The sequence below is a fragment of the Mastigoproctus giganteus genome, chromosome 4 (genome assembly GCF_048544385.1).
Source record: "Mastigoproctus giganteus isolate SK-2022 chromosome 4, ASM4854438v1, whole genome shotgun sequence".
NCBI classification, from domain to species: Eukaryota; Metazoa; Arthropoda; class Arachnida; order Uropygi; family Thelyphonidae; genus Mastigoproctus; species Mastigoproctus giganteus.
Window position 1 is genome coordinate 60,280,283 of NC_143578.1, and position 23,932 is coordinate 60,304,214.

At 37.5% G+C, this 23,932-nt stretch overlaps 1 protein-coding gene across 1 annotated transcript in view; it reads right to left on the reverse strand.

The window, feature by feature from the left end:
* LOC150086762 (ceramide kinase-like) overlaps positions 1–23,932 on the reverse strand; it is a 120,313-nt gene that overhangs the window by 19,489 nt on the left and 76,892 nt on the right. The window contains exons 7-8 of the mRNA XM_090371565.1: positions 19,627–19,732; positions 7,567–7,640 (exon numbers count right to left, since the gene is read on the reverse strand). Coding sequence (XP_090227691.1) covers positions 7,567–7,640; positions 19,627–19,732 — 180 coding nt within the window. The remainder of the gene's footprint in view (positions 1–7,566; positions 7,641–19,626; positions 19,733–23,932) is intronic.

Sequence of the window (23,932 nt, forward strand, 5' to 3'; positions counted from 1 at the left end):
CTCTCAGGCTTCTTGATTAAGTTCAGAAGAGGGCAGTTAGGTTAATTAATGATTCATCTCTAACAGAGTCTCTCCACTCGCTGTCTCATAAATGTACTGTTTCTGCTGCATGCCTCTTCTATAGATATTTCCATGAGCAGTGTTCTTCTGAATTGGCCTCTATAATTCAAACTCTTTCTTTCAAAACAGTCCGAACATATGCCGCCACCAGCCAACATCCATTTACTGTCCAACTTCAAACTCACAGAACCAACTTTTCATCTTCCTCTTTTATTCATTCAACTGCCGTTTTCTGGAACAACCTTCCTTCATACGTATTTCCCAAAAATTACAGTCTACAGAAGTTCAAGTCCAATGTCAACAAATATCTTCTTTCGTCTTCTCAACCTCCAACCCAAGCACAGTACTAAGTACTATAGGTTCTAATACCTCTCGTGTTTGGGGTTTACATAAAAAGAAAAAAGAAAAAAAAATTGTTTATATCAACATTAGAAATTTGTGCATAGATGATTAACATGCTAATTTAGCTAATATGAGAAGGACCAATTGTACCATGGCAAAACTCAATAAATTTCTTGTATATATCATACACAATATTGCTAATTTTAAATTTTTACTTCCATTACTAGTCATACAGCTTGAGGTAGAAGCTGTACATTAATATGCTAAAATGTTTTATGCCTTACCTGAGAGAGAAAGAGGAAAAGTAAAAAATATAATGGGTCAAAATCTGAAACTGCAGAGGAAAGGCAGAAACAAAAATAAAATATATTTGATATGACAGATGCACCAGAATTTAGTCAAACTTATCCACCTTATCTGATGCTAGCTACCATTACTTTTTACTTTCACTTTAATTTACTTTACAGGTCACTCCTCTCTAATTCGCCTTGCTTTTGACACCTTATGTAACATTCACTCACATCTTCACTCCAAATTACATATTTATTAATACACTGGTGTGCAAAACTTAAGGACTAGTCAGGTTTAGACCTGTAGCTTCTCATAGGAGTGGCCTGGATATGGGAAAAGTACACTATTGGAACCTCGTGAGGTACAGAAACGATGAAGGAAACGACACCGACACAACAACAGAAACAAAATAGTACAGAGGGTCTTTATTCAAAAATGGCAACATAGCACTGGCTACCACGATACAGATACATCACTGCCAAAGATGGAGAGGGAAGAGGTGGTCCTTAGTAGGAAATAATGCCACCCCTAATGTTGATGCAGGCTTTGTACCACCTGTCCATACGTAGAACAATGTTGTTGATAAGTTCTTGCGGTAACATTGTCCATTCCTCTGTCAGCACCATCTTCAGCTGGTGAACATTTTCTGGTGGGTGTGGATGTGCTGCTAGGCATCTCCCTAGAGCATCCCATATGTGTTCGATGGGATTTAGATTAGAAGAAACGGGCAGGCCAATCCATGTGAACAATGTCCTTACTTTTCAAAAGCATATCAACAGCTGCAGTGCGGTGGGTGCCGTTATCATCCATAAACATGAACTCGGGGCCAATGGCACCTCGGAACAGATGCACATGGGGGAGGATTACATCAGTACAGTAGCGTGCACCAGTTACAGTACCACCTTCCAGTATCTGGAGTTGTATACTTCCATCCAAGATAACGTCTCCCCAGACGAGAACACCTCGACCGCCATATTGATCCCTTTCAGTGATGTTTGCAGGATGATACTGTGTACCAACCTCTCGCCAGATTAGCTGACATCCAGAATTGCTGCTGATACTGAATCTACTCTCATCAGTAAAGAGTACCTTACCCCACTGCACTGCTGTCCAGTCTTTGTGTTCGATACACCACTGTAAATGGTATCTCCGATGGGCAGGTGTTAGAGGGACACAGCGTACTGGCCGTTGGACAAACAGTCCACCTTTGCAGAGTTGCCTAGCCACAGTAAACCGTGATAGATTTTGTCCTGTGCAGCTGGTTTGCAATGGATCATGTTGTCTAGTGTCGGTCCCTCTTGGCCTGTAAGAGAATATAGTGGTCATCATTGGGCGTTGTTTTTTGTGGACGACCACCCATGTGAGACAATGATATGGGCGATACCTAATTCTGCAGCCACGCTCATTGCACTTCGACCTTCGAGATTCTCAATTATTCGACCCTGGATAAAGTCATCCAGATATTGTCTACTGGCCATTTCGTTGTCTGTAGCACAGTATGAAACCAATCAAATTTCTGTAACAATCGTGCTCACCATTCTGTAATTTGCACATAACTGCTGAACTGCTGCTTTTATCTGTTTATGTGAGCCCTCTCATCACGATTCAAATTTTTGCATGTGCACCAGCTTTCTACTGAACGGCCACAGTTATGCAAATTGCCACAGGCTGTTTCATTTGATATTGTGGTTGTAATCTTTAGAAATAGTGTTGTTCCTTAAATTTTGCACACCAGTGTACATATATATATTAATTTAAAACTATATTTATTTATTTAAAACAGATAAAATTACTAGTCAGAACAAATTAATGCCATTAATGCCAGCAGTTATTTTTGCCAGTATGCCATTAATTTTAAATTAAAATATATCAACTTAAATTTCAACTTAACTTAAACCCACGATTCATACTATATTTAGTGTATCATAAAAATGGTTAAAGCTGGCATATAACTAGCAGAAACAGATAGTTTTGGTTGTTATTGATGGCATATATTGAGAGGCACTAGCCCTATGAAAATGTGTCTTCCAATGTAAGCCTTATTCAATAATAACTGATAAATTTTGTATTTTTTGGTATTTTTGGTTTTTGTATTTTATAAATATGGAATTATTATGATGATTATTAACTTTGCTTTATATAGAGACTGATAGGGTCCTTTGTAAGTTGCAGATATTCACTGCCAATTCTGTTTTTGAATTTTAATCTGTTATATGATTGGTACCATTACATGCTAAAACTATTAAATTTAAAAAAATTGTTGTTTGTTCCGTGTCTGAGTACAACTGAAAAAAAAAAAAAAAAAAAAAAAAGAGAGAGAGAGAGAGAGTTGTGTTGTTGTTATTTGGTTTTTATGAGCATTAGCAACTAAAGCCATATTGCTCAGGGGATATGCGGTGGTCATTCCCTGACCTTTCCGCATTCGGTGGTCACAGGCTTGAACCTTGGTCTAATCAAGAAGAGTGTGCTATGCACTACTGCTCCTGCCCACCTGGCTACGGAGGTGCCAAGAGAGAGAGAGAGAGAGAGAGAGAGAGAGAATTTCCCCATAAATAAGTCACTAATTTACAGAAAAAATTAAATATGGTAGCAGCTTGAAAGGAAAATATTACACACAATTGTACTACTAAAATAAAGCATAACAAAAAAAAAATTAAAGCGTGTGTACCCTGCCCTGTACACACGAAAGATGTTTTATGTGAAAACATCCTTAGCTTGGAAGAGGTTAGCAAAATCCATTTGTAGAATAGTATGATTGCAACAATACAAATATTTGACCACAACATTTGCAACAATGCAAATGTTGTGGTCAAATATGGAGATATGTAATGGAAGGTATTTCCATTAGATTCCATTGTTAGGTGCTGCTATAGATGTTTTCACATAAAAAAAAAAGAAAAAAACATAAGTTAATGTACATAGTGCATTACATTTCAGACAGGTTAGCTTTTTTTTTTAAATTAATTGAAATTTTTTTTTCTGTAATTAATAGAAGTGAAAAGTAAATATAGTTATCTCCTTATCAATTAATTACTATGATTGTAACTTTACAGAACACTTAATAAAATTCTATAGTTTTTGTTCTTTAAACTTAGCCATTCAGTTTAATTTCAACTGTATAATATTTATTAGTCTCTCTCATATAATTTATATGGAAAAGATAAATATTAATTGCTAAATTTCTATTGATCTAATGAAATTTTGAATGGCTCGACAAATATTTTTAAAATGTTCAAATATAAAATTTCATGTAAAGCCAACCACTGGGAGTTCCTCTTGTTAAAAGTGTATGGACATGGTAAAAACAATAGGTGCACATATATATATATATATATATGCAAATGCACCTAAAAAAAAAAAAAACGTTGTTTAGGATGTTAGAACTTTTCAATTTTAACATGGAAGTATATAATAAAATTTTTATATCTTTTGTCTTTTAAACTGGCTTGCAAATTAAGCACCTGAAATAGTTTCCACAGTTAATCTCTTCTGCAAATAGTGACCTAATTTACACATACAATCAAGATAAAATTTTGCAAATGTGAAACTATGAAAATGTGACTCAACCAGACCCTTGTAGATTTAAAACAATTTCCTGACTTTGGGCTTGTTCTATATCCATATAAATCAGCCCATATTTCTAGTCACCTTTCTCCCTTTTCCCTTTTCATAAAGATTCTGTATTTCAAATGTTTTGGTCTCTGCAAGAACACCTGGGTTTTCCTTGATTCTTATTTAAACATTATTTGCACGCAGATTTCTAAAATCAAAGTTTTAAAGACATTCTAGTTTCTCAAAAAAAAAAAAAAAAAACATTTCATGTGTCTGATCTAAGAATTATAGTTAAGTAAATTAGGTATTTTTTTTTTTTTTTTACCTGTAATGATGTATGTGTATATTATATAGTCTACTCATGCATATGTTAATTTAAAATTACTTTATTCTGTAGGGTTAAATATTTAAAAAAATTAAATTATAGTCCTTTATTCATATTAATTGCTGATGCTGTAAGAATGCTTGCTATGATGTGTAGCTCTACCATTACCACTCCCTCCTTCAACTGGAATAATACTGGTGTGAATTCTGCCAAAAGGTATTGGGATAAAACCCACGCTTATGCCACTACACTCCAGGATAAAAATCGCTTGCCAGATCTTTCCCTAACAATGTTTTAAATTTTTTTGATGAGAAGAACATAGATCCTAGTTTACTACATTATGATTCTAGATATTTTTAAAAAATAATGAGTTTCTCTGTTGATTATTAATTGCTTTTGATTCAATTTTTGGCCTACTTGTTTCATCCAGTTGTTACATTATGTTTTGAACTAATTTCGTTATCTGTATGAGTGAGCTGTGACAAATATATATATATATATGTATGGTATGTATTCTCTAAGCCCCTCTGGCATCCTGCTCTCTACAGAAGGTCTACAATCATGATATATGTAATGACTGTATCTTGTTCCACATATACTCTTTGACCAGTAAAGTGATATTTATTAGCCATATCCTGCTGACAGTTTTAGTACTTTCAAAGACAGTGTTTGTGTTGACAGCAATAAAATATATTTGTTTACGGTGACAGTGTTTCTGGGACACCCTGTATTACTCTATTAGTATTAGTAAAGGCATATGATGCGAGAAAGCAAGCTTATGCAGCATCAGCAAAAAAAAAAAAAAAAAAAAAAACACTTCCACTTCACCTCCATTCGTTCGAAATACCTGTCCAGCTGAGCCTTAAATTTATTTAGGCTATCAACTTCCACAACAATAGATGGGAGTCTGTTCCACCAACCAACTACCCGCTGGCTAAAGGCAAATTTCCGCACATCTATCCTACATCTGTCTTTCCTCAATTTGAATTTATGCCCTCTCAGGTGATTATTCTGAGCAAGTGGCAGAATCCCATCGGCATTGAGCATGCTCAAACCATTCAAGGCTTTATACTATCAGATCACCTCGCCGGTGCCTAGTCTCCAGACTGTAATTTGCAAAACTTAAGCCTTTCTTCGTAAGAGCAACCTTTTGTTCCATTCACTAATCTTGTTGCCCTTCTCTGTACTCGTTCTAGCAGCTCTACATCCTTCTCGAAATGAGGCCTCCAGACCTGTATACAGTACTCAATGTGTGGTATGACCATTGCCTTATACATAGGGATAATCACCTCCTTATCCCTGCTAGAAAAATTCCTGTATATCATTGATAAGACACCATGAGCTACTCTTGCAGCCCGTCTGCACTGCTCAGAGAACTTCATATCTGCCTGCATAATTACCCCGGTACTTTTCATTCTCTACCACTGTCAGTGGAGTACCACAGAGTTGATACGTTGCTCTGGGTGTGCTGTTTCCCATATGTAGTACTTTACATTTGTCAATGTTAAACTTCATTTGCCACCTCTCAGCCCATCTGCTCAACCTTTCCAGATCCTGTTGCAGCAGCATAGCGTCAGTAGTGTCCTTAACAACCCTACCAACCTTTGTATCGTCTGCAAACTTGGACATTCAGTTTGATATACCATCATCAATATTATTTATAAATACAGAAAACAATAATGGACCCAACACTGAACCCTGAGGGACTCCACTAATAATATTAGTCCACGATGAGCAGTGTCCATTGATTACCACTCTGTCTTCTTCCCCTCAACCACCCCTTTATCCATAGCAGCAATTTGCCTCCAATGCCACACTGCTCCAATTTGTGCAGCAGTTTTCCATGTGCAACAGTATCAAAAGCCTTTCTAAGATTCAAGTATATAATATCAAAGTTATTCCCTGCATCCAGTTCTTTTGTGACTGCATCATAGTATCCAATCAAATTGGTCAGGCAAGACTTCCCCTTAACAAATTGATAATTAGTTAAAATATCCAATTTAATAACTATTCACCAGTTCATTTATCTTATAAAGGTCTAACCTTAAGGGAAGGTTTTTTTTAAGACAATGAAAGATATGTTTGACACCATGTGAAATGCTCTTTATAAAGACTCCAGCTTAACTCTCATATTTATAGGTGAATTAATGGTACAAGAAACAAAAAATCAAAACAGTTTAACTATTGCTATTATGAATATAATTTATATTTGTCACACGTATAGTACACATGGAAAAATATATACATGTCTCCATTAAAAAAAATAATAATAATAAGAAATATTTATGTAGCCAACATAAGGGATACTACCGATTTTTTTAAAAAAACTGCTACCATTAATGAACAGGCCATTTCATTTTTTCAGTACTTGTAAGACCCAAAAACATTAAAATTTGAAGAGCTGAGAGACGTTCAGATTTTTATTGGGAAAAAAATGATGGGGATACTAACAGCATCTCATGTAGCCACTTAATTTTACAAAAAAGGACCTGCTCATTACTGAGTGGATATCCATAACGTTGACCATTAAGCAATAGTATTCTAAAAAAATATGCCTAGAACCCAATGGGAGTTGGGTTCTAGAAAATATGCCTAGAACCCAACTTGCTTGTTATGATTTTCATCTTGACAATACTTTAATTTTTTGCATTTAGTATCCTGCTCTTTAGAAGAGGTGAAAATGGCATACCATCAACGGCAATACAGTTTGAAATGTTGTATGAATAGTTCATTTAACTTTTATTTCCTGAAATAGCAAGCCAACATTAGAAATTTAACTTTCTTCTGGGACACCCTGTATCACTACTAATAATTAGTTAAAATATCCAATTTAATAACCATTTAACTAAAAATCTTTGCAACAAATTTTGATTGCTTATTTTTTTTTGTATAAGTAAAAATGATTTTCAGAACTTTTCACTGATTTCAGAGATTATTCAGCACAATTTACATAGTTCTCTAAATTATCAAATTAAGTGTGGACATAAACAACTTACGAGCTTTTTCCTTCTGTCCTGTGTATGGCTCATTTGTAATAGCTGCCTCTTTGCATTTCATACAAACAGTACATCTGGTGAATTATATAAGAAAAAAAAAAAAAACATTTACATTAAAAAATGTGAAATAAAAGAATAATATTAAGAATTGAAAATATACAATGCACACAAAGTAAGGCCATTTTGTTCTATTTTAAGTCGCTAAATTTGAGATCTCTCCTTCATAATAAATTTTTTTTGTTTACTGATAAAAATGAGACTTACAATTAAAAAAAAAAAAAAAAAAACAATTTAACATGAAGTTCGTTGGCTGCTTTGGATGTGAATAACTTAGGAATTACTGCTATCTGTTAAAGCATTTGTAACCCTGGTACTGTGTGTGTGTGTGTGTGTGGTCCCAGGTCAGTTTGTACTTCTTTACAGGATGAAAAATGTGGAACAGTCTCAGGATAGGCATTACACTTTTAACTAAAATCAGTTATTACCTCAGCTGCAAGTGAAAAAGCTTATAGCAGTTTCTTTAGCATGTGGCAGAAATCATACCCGGACTTTTTCAAACAAGTAGCTAGCAGTGCAGTCATTATATGAAGTTCTATGAGCAGCATAGAAGTAGCATAGCATAGTCAATGAAATACAGGAATTTTGTCGGTGGGAAGAAGGTGATTATTCCACTGTATAAGATAATGGTTAGGCCCCATTTTAAGAAAGATGTGGATCTCTTGGAATGGGTACAGAGGAGAGGAACTAGCTTAGTTAACTCTTACCATGAAGGCTTCAGTTTTAAAAATTGCAGTGTCTAAAAAGGAGGCACTTGAAAGGAGACCTGTTTGAAGTGTTAAACGGATTAAGTAAACTTGATAATGATGATGGCATTCTAACTTTTTCTCAGACAAATGTACATAAGGGAACAAACTTAAATTGAAAATGAATGGTTGCAGGATAGAGCTTTCAGTCAGGGTAACTGATTGTTGGAACAAAGTACCCATCTGGTGTTGTAGAAGTGGGTAGCTTGAAAAAATTTAAGGATTGGATGGACCAGTGATGTGGGAAGGGTTTTATAAACTTTGCTTTCTGCAACCATCCTTTCTTAATTTAAATTTATGCAGTTATGTGTGTTATCAGCACAAGAGTAAGGATGCCATCAAAATTTAGCGCATTTAATGCTTTCAACACCTCAATCAGATCACCTTGCAAGTGCCTAGTCTCCAGATGCTGCAATTCACAGAATTGAAGTCTTTCTTGGTGAGAGTATTATGCCTACAAAGGTGTATGTCTCAGCAGGCCATTGTGCAGACTAAATAATTCAAAGGGGCAACTGCCTCTACTTGAGATTGGCTAAATGTAGCCTTGATTGAAAATTCTTTCAGTCTAGGGCAAGAGCTTCGTCACAAAACTAGATCAAGTTGAATGGCTATTGCTATTTCTTTTGCTAAACACATTATTAATATATCATGCCATATTTCATATGCAGTGTAAAATGACATTCTTTAACCAATCAATTGAAATCACAAAACTGTTATGTGAATAGTAAAACATAAAAATTATAATATAATATACGAGGAGTGATCATTTAATTTGCAGACTGGTGCAAGATCTTAATTATCATCTGAATTTCTCCTTTTTGAAATAATATCCCATGAAGTTTACACATGTTCGCAACCATTGTGTCTCCAAATGCTTCTTGCAAGCCATTTGTCAAAGACTGAAAACAGGAAGAAATCACACGGGGCTAAGTCTAGTGAATAAGGGGGATGTGGCAGAACCTCGGCACCTACAGTAGTGATCACTAATTACCATATGCTTCATTCATCTCTTTAACTGTTTCCAATACATTTAAGCCCCATCATCTGACATAATAATGAATCGCATATCAATGTTCAATCTGTATGTCTGACATGATACTTTCTTCAAATTGATAGTCAGCGACAGGGAAGACTGTCGGACAAATTGGAGCAGTGTGGCATTGGAGGCAAATTGCTGGTATGGATAAAGGGATGGTTGAATGGGAGAAGACAGCGTGGTAATCAATGGACACTGCTTTTTGTGGACTAATGTTATTAGTGGAGTCCCCCAGGGTTCAGTGTTGGATCCATTGTTGTTTTCTGTATTTATTATTGATATTGATGAAGGTATATCAAGCTTAATGCCTAAGTTTGCAGATGATACGAAGGTTGGCAGGATTGTTAATGACAGTAAAGTCAGTATGCTACTGAAACTGGATCTAGAAAAGTTGAGCAGATGGGCTGAGAGGTGGCCACTGATAACGTTGACAAATGTAAAGTACTGCATATGGGAATCAGTAACCCCAGAGTAACGTATCAACTGTGTGGTACTACACTGACGGTGGTTAAGAATGAAAAGGACCTGGGGGTAATTATGCAGTCAGGTATGATGTTTTCTGAGCAATGCACACAGTCTGCAAGAGTAGTTCATGGTGTCTTGCCAATGATATACAGGAATTTTTCTAGCAGGGATAAGGAGGTGATTATCCCCTTGTATAAGGCAAATGGTCAGGCCACACATTGGGTACTGTATACAGGTCTGGAGGCCTCATTTTAAGGATGTAGAGCTGTTGGAATGAATACAGAGAAGGGCAACAAGATTAGTGAATGGAACAAAGGGTTGTTCTTATAAAGAAAGGCTTAAGTTTTACAAATTACAGTGTCTGGAGACTAGGCACCTGTGAATTGATCTGATCGAGATGTATAAGGCCTTGAATGGTTTGAGGAAGCTCAATGCTGATGAGATTCTTCCTCTTGTCCAGATTAATCGCCTGCGGGGACATAAATTCAAATTGAGGAAAGATGGTTGTAGAATAGATGTGCAGAAGTTTGCCTTTAGCCAGCAGGTGGTTGACTGCTGAAACAAACTTCCATCTGTTGTTGTAGAAGTTGATAACTTAAATAGATTCAAGACAGAACTGGACAAACATTTGGAGAAAGTGGATGGGTGAAATGAGAAGGGGTTTAAGGGTGTTTTTTTTTGGCTGATGCTGTATAAGCATGCTTTCTTGCATCATATGCCTTTACTGTTGCTAATGCTAAAGTGGCTAAAAAAAAGTCTCTTCACGCAACTCTAGCTCGAAAAGCGCTGGCATGTGCACACAGTCTGCTCAGCAGCAATTAGGGAGAGAACCTCTAGTGCTAGTTATAGAAAGTTTGCACAGTAAACAAAATCTTGCACCAGTCCGCAAATTAAATGATCACCCCAGTAAAATAATACAGTAGAATCCAGTTATTTGGGCCACCAGTTAATCAGGGCAGCTGTTTATTTTGGACAAATCTTAAAGAACAGAACTTAAACGAGAAAATAGCCAGAGTTTCCTTCGCTTAATTGGGACAACATGCCGTTTAATCGGGGCAGGAGACCACAACACTCGAGATTACCCTGCGATTGTCTCCAACCATACTAGTTGGTCCAGTCAGATTTCTTGAGGTCACAACCATAAAACAATTAGCAGTTTCCAGTTTATTAGGCTTTTCTGTTCGTGCAATCTATTATAAATGGATAGTAAACTCGATCTTATTAAATTTGCGATAATACCGACACCTGGAATTCTGTGGGTTTTTACATTATTACAGTGAAATGTGTTTCCCCTTCCATGAAATCATCAATCATATAAAAAACAAATTTTCAGACTTCTCTTCATTCCTATTTTTTAAGCTTCTTAACTTATTACTCCTTATCTCGCTTGCACATACGTGTTAGTTGCAATTTGTGCATGCTGTGTTCTTTGTTATTGATTGCTTACCTTTTTTACTGTTTTAAATTTAACCCTCCCCCAAATGTCAGTGAATAGAAATAGCAAGTAGTAAATATGTACATATTAATCAAGCTATGCACGTAAGAGTAAATTTATTTTTATTTTGTTAACCTGTGGAAAACTTCGCACAATTGGGGCAGCCGCTTAATCGGACCAAAATGCACTATCCCGATATGTCCCAAATAACCGGAATCCACTGCATAATATAATCTATTATTTATAATTATAAATAATCATGATCCTTTTTTAATAAATTATTACAGCCCTGGCACTAATGAATATTTCTGACTGAAGATGGCTGGTCAGTGTTTAGGTATAGGATCATGGACACTGAGGTTTAAATCCGTGTGATACCACAAAACATAACTTACAAAATAGGTAACATTCTATATTTTCTAATTTGTAAACTCTTATGAACCTAAGTAGAAGTGGTGTATTCAGGCCGGAACGATGTTTCGGTACTTTTTTCTAAATGTTTGGTGTTTATTAAACTACACGGTCCACCATTAGAATTATGGAATCCAAATTTTTATGTCCGAACTTGGTTACGGTTTCATTGTTCTGCTGTTGACCAACAAACAAAAAGGGCAGTCACGCAAGAATACGTAATTGATCCTGTATGGGAATTTCTATGATTCTTTTGAACAATATTTTTTATATTATTTTGGAGTTTTTGTTTTCGTTTTTTTTCTTTTCTGATTTTTAAAATTTTTTGTCTGTTTTTATTTAATAGTTATAAATAAATACTGAACAAATATTCTAATCTTTGACTTATTTATTTTTGCAAATGAAAAAAGTGTAGGTAACTATCTGTAGTTAATCGACGAGCATTCCGGTACTTTTTTAGCAATACACCTCTGCTAAGTAGCCAACACAGGGTATAAAAAAATTATTTATTAATTTTTTTTACTTTTAATAACTATAACAAATTTATATTTGCAATAGTTATTAAAAAACACTTTGAAATAAGCTGCATTCAGTCGGTGTGTGTGTTTTGATAAATAATTTATGTGAACATTATGTATGTAAATCATTATTTTTCTACTTTTCGTGAATGGGGTACAAAGCAAGTTTGCTTTTGGTACTGCATTCATATCATACAGTGAAGCTACATCTTAGTTCATAAAATATAATTTTTGTAAGGAATTTAGAACATGGAACTAAAAACTCCAAATGAAAAAAGAAAAAAAACTACTGGCTGTGGAAAACAAAAATGACTAATTTTCTCAGAGGAAACAGACGGCTTTAAATATACTGCTGAATGAAAAACAACAAAACCTGAATGTGATAACTGTTTCTTGCAATACATTCATATAGAGAAAAACTTTCAGATACTTTTCCACCTTATGAAATCAATTTAGAATAACCAAAACTTCAGACTGAAAACATTTAAAGTATTTTATAACAGAAGTTCAATTTTTTTCTGTTGCTAAAAACATTAGAATAGAAAAATGAAAACTTATTTATGGTTAGGTTTAGTGGCATTTTACACTTGGCCTAGGTGCCTCCGTAGCCAGGTGGGAAGCAGCAGCAGTGCATAGCACATGCTTCTTGATTATACCGGGGTTCGAGCCCGTCATCACCAAATACGGAGGATGCAGAAAGGTCAGGGAATGACCACCGCATATTCCCAGAGCAATATGGCCTTAGTTGCTAATGCTCCAAAAAAAACCAAACAACAACAAACACTTGGCCTACATCTGACTAATAATTCCCCACCCCCTCCAGTTTAAAATTACCCAGGTGAGCCAGGTAAGGAAGTAATAACTCATTTCGCCTTCCTTGTTTTCACAAATCTCTCTACTAAAGCAAGAGTTCCCACCCTCAATAGTTTCTTCTTTTGCTCTACAGAGCAAAGCTCTGGCTCGCAGTATAAATCATGTCTTTTAAAGATGGCAGATATCATAGCCAGATCCAATGTTCCTTAACATTTGAAGGTACAGCATTAAAATGGTTTTCACAGGTTGATTGCTAGATTCCACTGAACAGAACTTAGAAACTGAATCTACTGAACTTTTAGAAAACACATGAATCAAATAGGGTATAATTCTGGTGCCTCTTTTGCAAATATCAATATATGGCTTACATACTGTAAGCGTCACGGGCTTGAACCCCAGTCCACTCAAAGAATATGCTACTGCACTCGGTACTTAGGCATATTTTTGCTCTGATATTCCTTGAATCACCAATTCTTAAATCACCAATCAATCAAATCAATTTTTGTCTCTATTGTTTTCCCTACCTGCAAATTTCTCAGTAATTTTTAAATTTATTTTTCTTGAAACTCAGCTGCCTTCAATTAACTTATCCTAATAGTGAAGTAATTTCCCTCAGTGATTTGAAAATTCATAGCTCCAGATACCTTTCATTTTCTAGTTATACAGACTCAGTTATATATATTCTGGCAGTTTACATGGTTCTACTTAAGCTTTTGCAATTACTGATGATTGCCCACAACTTATTTATTTATTTACTGGAATACCATACAATCTCCCTAACCACACAGCTAACACTTGATCAACCTTCAGCGCATATGATTGTTACTTGCCACCTAGGTGCCTTACATCATATAACTTGGTGGTAGTCTCTTCACTAACGGAGCCTCTATCCCATTGCCATTCTCAAATTTGTGTCATTTCACATTCCAAGAATATTAAGAGAGATGTTTTGTGCAATTTCTATTCCTCCTTTCCTTGGACGGACTACTGTTTTAAATCTTATGATCCTAATTTAAAACAAGAGAATACAGCAGAGCCAGTGGAAGCAGTAACTAAAATAAATAAGATTTAATATGACAAGTAGCTTTCAGGGCGAACCCCTTCCTCAGCAAGAAAGGTACATACATACAGAAATGCAAACATAACATAAAACATTAGGAATGGAACAAATTATACTAAATATGCTGTGCGTGATCAGATGACTGGGAGAGCATGTACATGAATGTGAGTGTTCAGTAGGCCAGATCAGGTGATTGTTGTTGGTGTGTAGCTTGCATATGGGATTGCTGCCAGCATTTCTCACATTTCAAAACTACTAACTCCAAATTGGATGTAGTCTTGTACCTCTACTGCGATTTAAAACTTTGTGACAGCTGGATATATTTAGGGACTCTAACCATAAGTGGTGATAGTAGTGTTGAGAATGGTCGATCACCTCATTATCGTGCCTGGGGTTGAGGTCATGATGAGTTGATCAAAAATGTTCTGCGATTGCAGTGTGTTCAGAGTCATCCAGGCGGATGGACCTGACATGATTCAGGAAGTGGTCCTGAAGATGTCTGGAGCTTTCCCCTACATAGCAGCTGCCACAATCATGACAAGTAACCCGGTATATAATGCGGCTGTGTAAGAGACGGGCGATGGGGGTTTTAATCTTGAGACCAGAGATATTAGACTCCTACCAGGAAGTTGTATGCATTTCATGTGGTATTCACACAGGATCTTAGAAATCTGGTCTGAGATGTCCGGGTAATACGGAATATAAGCAGCAGGTACACTGTCACTGTCGCAAGGGGACAAGGGCCTCAGATGAATTGTAAACTCTTGTGCTTGTAGTAAGCATCTGTCTAACACACGGGCTGGATATCTACAATTGGCGAGGTCAGCTTTTTCTATCGAAACCTCGGTGCGCCTAGCTTCCTCCGAGTTGAAATGGCTCCAAGTTCGAGAGAGAGTCCCTAAATATATCCAGCTGTCACAAAGTTGTAAATCGCAGTAGAGGTACAAGACTACATCCGATTTGGAGTTAGTAGTTTTTAAACATGACAAACGCTGGCAGCAATCTCATATGCGCACTTCACACCAACAACAATCACCTGATCTGGCCTACTAAACACTCACGTTCACGTACATGCTCTCCCAGTCATCTGATCATGCACGGCATATTTAGTATAATTTAATCCATTCCTAACGTTTTATGTTATGTTTGTATTTCTGTACGTATGTACCTTTCTTGCTGAGGAAGGGATTGTTCATCCTGAAAGCTACTTGTCATATTAAAACTTATTTATTTTAGTTACTGCTTCTACTGGCTCTGCTGTATTCTCTTCTTCTAAACCATGGAAACCAGTGCCACAGGTCCATTCTCTTTCATTCGTTCATATTATGGCCTGCGTGCATACAGTACTTGGGCTTCAGAAGTCTTTCATCTCACTAGCCCGGAACAAGCAACATTTACACTGTGTACAGACGCAAATCGCATCCCATCATTCCCAAAGGCTTCCATTATAAAGCTCCCTTCAACCACGCTCGTATGAAACGCACCTGCTTCAACTTCGGTCTCCAAACCTTGAAAGTGTGGATTGGTAATCTCCACCTCAAACTACAGAGAGCTGGCTTCAACAAATCTAGACTCATGCAGGAGCTAAGAGGTTTGATCTCCCCATCAGCATTCTCAAGGCTAATTCACACTCTTTGCTTCCAGGCCAACTGTGTGTCCGATGCTTACCGCTCTCACCAGCAACATAAGTTCCTTAACCTAACCAGACTCTTCAAGAATGCACATGCATCCTACTGACAATGCTAATTTTGTCCTGATTCTTAGCAACAAACAATTGGCTTTCGATCAGACCGATCTTCTCGCCTCTGGTATGAAGTTTGCCATTCTACTGTCACGACACCAATCAAGCAAATTTCCATGGGAGTGGAGGCATCCTTAGCCCAGCTCCCTGAAGAGACTGCTAACGACATCTGCTTCAGGACAGCTTCTGTTCTTCAGCGTGCTCGGCCTGCTAACCCCACCCTCAACTGCCGACAACACTCTGCTCTTAATTCCATCAAGATAGACAACACCATCATCATCCTTCCCGCTGACAAGGGATGCCGAATGGTTGTATTGGATTGTTCGGAGTATTTGAACAAGGCTCTTGCCCTCCTACTCGATCCTAATGTCTACAAACCTGTACGTGACCTTCCATCAAGGTCTCGGGGTGAGTAGAATCAAAGGTTAACAAGTTGGTTTAAGAGTGGTTCAAATTGGTAAAGATCTCAAGGTCAATGCGTTGGTAGTCGCATGTCACGGGCTGCCAGCTCCCGCAATTTTACAGCCTGCCAATGGTGCATAAGCCAGGCATCCCTCTCCGGTCCATCGTCTCTCCTGTTGCAATTCACCAACCTATGAGCTATCAAAACATGTTGCATGTTTCCTAATTCCCCTAGTGGAAATACTGTCCACACTGTCTCCAACAGCGAGGAGTTCCTTCGCCTCACCAAACACCTTACAGTTCCTGATGAAGAGATCATGGCATCCTTTGATGTTGTCTCCCTATTTACCTCCATTCCAGTCCAACAGGCTGTCGTATGAGCCAGACAGCTTTTAGAGAATGACCCCAGCCTATTGGATAGAACATCACTATCTATGGAAGATATCTGTGCCACTCTTAACCTGTGCTTGTCAGGCAGTGTCACCACATTTGGCGATTCTTTCTACAAACAGATACAGGGTACAGCTATGGGCATCCCTGTCAGCTCTGTCATTGCCAACGTCGCAACATTAGAGGAACGCATATTCCTGAACCCACCAGTACCAATCACCATGTGGCGCACGTATGTAGATGATATTTTCACTGTCATCCCCTGAGGTTCGGATGTGCCACTGTTAGAGTACCTCAACTCTCTAACCCCCTTCATCCAGTACACTTTGGAATTGGAAGAGAATGGGACACTTCCTTTCCTAGTTGTTTTGGTGAGGCGAGTGGGCTCTCATCTGGAAACCTCAGTATACCAGAAACCAATGTGCTGCGGGCAATTCACGAACTACAGGTCAGCCCATGCCCTTTGTCATCTAAACAGCACTCCACATGCTCTACTCTTGAGATTGGAGCCATTCCAGCTCAGAGGAAGCCAGGCGCACCAAGGTTTCTAGAGTAAAAGCTGACCTCACCAATGTGAATACCCAGCCCGTGTGTTATAGAGGTGCTTACTACAAGCACAAGAGCTTGCAACTCATCTGAGGCCCTCGTCCCCCTCGCGACAGTGACAGTATACCTACTGCTTATATTCTGTATTACCCAGGCATCTCAGACCAGATTTCTAAGATCCTGCGTGAGTACCGCATGAAATACATATAACCTCCTGGTAGGAGTCTACGATCTCAAGATTAAAAATGCCCATTGCCCCTCTCTTGCGCAGCAGCATTGTATATCGGATTACTTGCCACAACTGTGGCAGCTGCTATGTAGGGGAAAGCTCCAGGCGTCTTCAGGACCGCCTCGTGGAACATGATTGAGCCATCCACCTGCATGGCTCTGCAATCACAGAACATTTCTGGTCAACTCATCATGACCTCAACTCCAGCGGTGATCGACCAATCTTGACGCTACTATCACCACCTATGGTTAGAGTCTCTAAATATATCGAGCTGTCAGAAATTTTTAAATCACAGTAGAGGTACAAGACTACACCCGAATTTAAACACAAGAAACGGTGGCAGCAATCCCATTTGTGCCGTGCACCAACAATAATTGCCTGATCTGGCCTAGTGAATGACTGAACACTCTTGCATTAATGTACGCACTCTCCCAGTCATCTGATCACGCACAGCATATTTAGTATAATTTATTCCATTCCTAACGTTTTATGCTACGTTTGCATTTCTGTACGTATGTACCTTTCTTGCTGAGGAAGGGGTTCGTCACCCTGAAAGCTACTTGTCATATTAAAACATTTATTTTAGTTACTGCTTCCACTGGCTCTGCTGTATTCTCTTCTTCTAAACTATGGTAACCAGTGCCACAGGCCCATTCTCTTTCATTCTGATCCTGATATTTGCAGGGAGGGTGTCAATGAAGTTATTCTTGTAATGATGAAATCCTCAAATAAAAATCATGTTATACACATGGTTTTTGGAGCACCAACCTTTTTTTACAGATAGAATGTTGAAGGTTACAGATTGCATGGGTTTTCGTGGGCTGCAAAGAACAGTTCCTTACCACTAAATATTTTAAAACAGAATTTAATCATTTTGTTTTCAATGCTTATATTTACAGTTAAACTTTTTTTTTTTTTTTTTTTTTTTACAATTAATAATTAAATACACAGATTAACAATTATTACATGACACTAACAGCATTTTTATTATATGGTTATAATATTATTTTTAAATACTGAGGAAGACAAAATATCAAAAGAAAGCAATACAGAAAAATTTGAATATTACTAAAAATGGACATTTTCAGAAGTCAACGTATATTTTGTGACACAGTAGTTTTAAACTCAGAAGATAACACACAGGGCTACTTACATGTCTGCAGGCCATGCAATATGAAGAGGCAGGTTGCGTGTGGTCCAAGGGGTTAGTTACCTCTGCTATATTGCATTCAATTTTAATCACATTGAAGGCCAAGGGCCAAGTTTTTGACTATCAAGGCAGGCATCTCAGTTCAACTTAGATACAAATACCATTACCCATGGTTCTACTTAAGTTGCTAATATCTTTAGCAACTTAAGTAGAACCATGTTGCTAATATCTTTAGCAACTTAGGCAAAACTGTGGATAATAGTATGTCGTCAAAACCTTTCCCTCGGACTTAAGTGAGAACACGATCTCCCACAATTGAAATCAAATACAGCATAGCATGTGATTTTTATTGATTTCAGCTACAGCATTGAAATATAACTCCACAACTGTATATTATGAAAACTTTTATTCTTCAATATGCCCTAAACTTTCATCCATTATCTAAACCATAGTTTTCTAATAAATGTGCTTCAAGATAACAATACAGCATATTGAGGGCTATACCAGATCAACATCTTTATTTTCTGGCTACACAAAAAAAAAAGATCACAATGGTTGTAAACAAAGTTATTAATAATTCCAAGTTTCATTTTGAGAAAGTTAAGTATGAAACACGATTCTTGTCCAAATGGTAGCTAAGCATTCTGGTCCCTTGCCAAAACTATTGGTTACAACTTCTGTTTATCCTGATGGTTTGACTGTATCCTCATCTAAATAAAAACCTAAGACAATAGCATTACCAGAGTTATTGTCTCACAGACAGAGAGAGAGAGAGAGAGAGATAATAAATATTGACTATATATGGCTAAGGTTCACCCTACTGTTCCTGAAAGCTTTCTGAGCTGTAATACATAATGACCTTTTGAAACTTCTTTGGATGTACTTAATAAGAAATTTAATTCCTGTGAAAATTCATATTTTGCAAAATTCCTGGCAACACACTGTTGATATTGATTGCATGTATGGTAGAGTATTCAGTTGGTTTATTTCTTAGAAAATAAAGAATTAAAAAATTAGATAAAGCATGCAACTGTAATGGCACATATGACATAAGCATTTACCCTCTTTGGCATCGTTCTTTCTCCCATAATGAGCGATCAGAGATATTTGTAATCTGTAATTGAAGTTCACCTTCATACAGCCGCCTCCTCAAAAATTTCTTCATTCCTAATTTAAAAAAACAAGCAACAGTTACTATTTTAAATCTACATTTCTATTAAAAATACAGGCAGTTCCTGCTTTGAGTTCCCAGGTTTATGAGTTCTTTTTTTTTTCAAGTATCAATAAAATCGAAAATAATGAACATTAATTTGTTGATGCTAGCACATTTCTCAACTTGTTCTCAAAACCTGTGCTCCTGAACTTACTCCTGTTCTGTGGCACCTTTTTTCACTTTTTATTCCAAAGGTATTTTTTCCTTCTGCTTGGAAATTTGCTCATATTCAGCTCATATTCCTAAAAAGGGTGACAAATCCCTCCCATCCAATTATCCCATTGCAATCACCTCTACTCTTTCTAAAGTAATAAAGAAAACAATTGATCACCAACTATTAAACTATCTAGAAACCTTCCATCTGATCAACAATCGCCAGTATGGATTCCATCAACGTTGATCCACTGATGATATTCTGGCTTGTTACCCATCTTTGGACAAATTCAATGGAAAAGTTTGGTGAAACTCAAGCAGATGCTCTTGACATTTCAAAGGCTTTTGATCATGTTTGTCAAAAAGGTCTTCTAAATAAGTTTCCACCTTATGGTTTGACAAATGTTTTTTGTAATTGGGTATCCAGTTTTCTCTCTGGCTACTCACTGCAGGTGATGGTAGATGGCTCTTTGTCTTCTAATACCTGCACTAATGCTGGTGTTCCCAAAGGTTCAGTTCTTTCTCCCACTCTTTTCTTCTTGTATATTAATAATGACCTTCTTCCATTGACCGGAAATCCTATTCATAGTTTTGCTGATGATAGCACATTGCATTCCACCTTCCAGTTTAAGAAACCTTGCTCTGCTCAAACAGCTTCAACTTCTCGAATATCCACTACCAATTCCTTCAATGTTGATCTCCAGGTAATTCTCCAGTGGGGCAATGATAATTTAGTTGATTTCAATTCTTCTATAATTCGGTCTTGTCTTACATCTCGCAAAAAGGATTCTTCTGCTCCTATGCTTATCTTTGACGGCACTCTGATTTCTAGGCAAGATCATATATCTTTATTGGGGATTACACTGACTTCTAATCTCTCTTGGCATAAGCACATTACAAATATTGTTTCCTCTGCATCTGAAAAACTGGGTTTTCTTTCACTCTCTCTCTCCTTTACTTTTCTTCCAAACAGCTGTTTGCTCTGTACAAATTTTTTTAACTAAATAAATATAGCGACCTAGTTATTACAAACGTAACATCATAAATTAATACATATAAGTTGACAGGGGATAAGAAAGTCATAACATAACTCTGAGATAATATTCGATACCGAAATATATATATATATAGTGTTATAACTGCATTGGGATATAGGTTTACGGTTATATTTTGTATTGGAATTTTATTGAACTTGAATAGAAATCATGACTCAGACAACAGCAGTAAAGCAAAAGGCTCAAACTAGTGAAAGTGCTGTGGCTAAGGGGAGAACTGAGAGGGGTGGTTGTCCTCTGAATCACAGTCTATTTAAATGCCCTGCTTGTTTGATGTTTGTGGAGCAATCTGGAAGGGGACATGATATTGCCAAGGGGAATGTCTTTGTGTGTGTGCGATGTAAGGAGTGCGAGGAAATAAGGCGCCAACTCGGCATTGTTATGAGCTTATATGAGAGCTTGAAGGACAGGGTGGATGCCCTCAAAGGATTTAAATTGAGGGGCCCATCAAGCTCTCGGCTGCCTACATCAATGCCAGAGCTTGCACTTGAACATCACGCAACACAGAGGCAACCCCCAAGGCAGAATGCGCTGGTCCCAAAGGAACTAGTTGTTGTAGGTGACTATTGTCAGGGAAATTGGCAACATATTGTGCAAAAAAGGACAGATGGAACAGGACCAGGGTATGTCTGCCAGGGGCAAAGGTTGATGATGTTGTAGGGCAGATATCATCCTTTAAGGGCACAAAGGGTGATATTGTTGTACACGTTGGCACTAATTATATTAAGAGTAGGAGACCAGCAGAATTACTTAACAAGTACAAGACAATGCTGAAAAAAAGCCGTGAGTCAGGGTTGAATTTGAAAGTGCCTGCAATTCTGCACAGACACGATAGGAGGGAGTATATGATGAGAACCTTGTCGATTAATTCGGCCCTGGAGAGATTGTGCAAGGCTCAAGGGGTAGAATTTTTCTCAGCCTGGTCTGTGCTTGTTAACAGAAGAAACTGCTTCTACAGGGATGGGATACACTTAAACAGAAAAGGTGCAAGAATATTTGCTGATGCTATCGAGGCAGAGTTAGGTGGGTCGGAAAACTGCTAGCTTGGGGGGATACACGGACTAATAGATTAACAGTAGCCGCTGGCAGAGGTGAAAGTGATTCTTGCACTACTTCTATTGAAATGCAATTGAGCAGCAGCCTGGAAAGCAAGGCAATGAGAAATTCCAGGACTGCTGGGAGTCATAGCGGAACAGGTAAACACATGGGCTGTGTTAGGGTAACTAAGAGTAGAAACAGGTGCATGTGTACTTGCATGTACACCAATGCTAGGAGTATAGTTAATAAATTCGATGAGCTTGAAGTGCTAGTCAAGACATCAAAGACAGATATTGTTGAGATATCAGAGACATGGTGTCACACAGACATAAGCAGTGCAGAACTAGAATTTGGGGAGTACAATGTGTACAGAAAGGACAGACAGGACAGGAAGGGAGGAGGGGTTATGCTGTTAGTTAAGAAATACATAAAATCTAAGGAAGTGCATTCAATTGACATTTGTGGACAAAGCAATGTTGAATCTGTTTGGTGTGACATAAGCACTGGGAAAGGAAAAATGAGAGGTGTGTGTTATAGGCCTAATGAATCTGATGACTATAATGAGCAATAGTGTAGAGAAATGGAGTGGGCCAGTAAATTAGAGTGTTTTATAATGGGGGATTTTAATTTCCCAGAAATTGACTGGAATTTGTGGGTTGGTCACTCACACACTAGCAAGGCTTTTGTGGATGTATGGGATGATTCTTTTCTACAGCAGCATGTTCAGGAGGCAACTAGAGGGAGTAATACCCTTGATCTGATTATCAGTAATGATTCTTCATGCATCAAGAATCTGCATATAAAAGAACCACTAGGTGGCAGTGATCATAGTGTTCTGAAGTGGGATGTACTCAAAGAGGTAACTACCATCAGGGGTAAAGGGAAGGGTTTTTGCTTTCGTAAAGGTGACTACGGTGGTCTGAGACAGTATTTAAATTCTATATGGTGGGACCAACTGATGACGTTACCAACAGCAAATTCAAAATGGGAAGCATTCAAAGAATTAATCTTGGAAGCTACTAGGCTTTTCAGGCCAACAAAGAAATATTGTTCAAGATTTAGGCCTAAATGGATGTCAGATGAACTAAATACACATGTGACAGAAGAAAAATGCATAGGATACATATAAATTAACATGTGATACAGAAGCCTATGATAGATATAGGCTGGTCTGTAACCAAGTTACAAAGGAGGTTAGGCAGGCGAAGGCAGATTACGAGAACTCTTTGGCAAAGGATGCAAAGAAAAACAGCAAAGAGTTCGTTACTTATGTAAATTCTAGAAGGAAGGAGATGAATCAGATTGGTTCACTTGTTATCGATGGTTCAACTGTTGATGATCCTGCTCAGGTAGCTAACAAACTAAATGAATATTTTGCATCGACATTCACACATGAGGAGTTATTCAGGGAGGGGAATGCTAGAGGTGTAATCAACTCTGGCAGTAAGCTAGATACTCTTGTAATAACTGAGAGTAAAATGGAGGAGAAATTGTTGAAAATAAACACAAGAAAGGCACCTTGGGTGGATGGAATCCATCCAGTGTTATTAAAGGAGGCAGCAAAGGAAGTAAGCAAACCCTTAGCCATAATTATGAGTTTCCCTGGACTCAGGAGAGGTATCCATGGACTGGAGATGTGCAAATGTGACCCCAATCCACAAAGGAGGATAAAAGGGAGACACAGGTAATTACAGACCTGTTAGTTTAACTTCAGTTCCAGGGAAATTAATGGAGGCACTGGTTAAAGAAGCATCGTAGGATCATCTAGAGAAGACTTCAGTTATAGCTCAGACACAACGTGGGTTTAAGGGGAAGTCTTGTCTGACTAATTTGATTGGATACTATGAGGTAGTCAAAAAGGAACTGCATGCAAAGAATAACTTTGATATCATATATTTGGATCTTAGA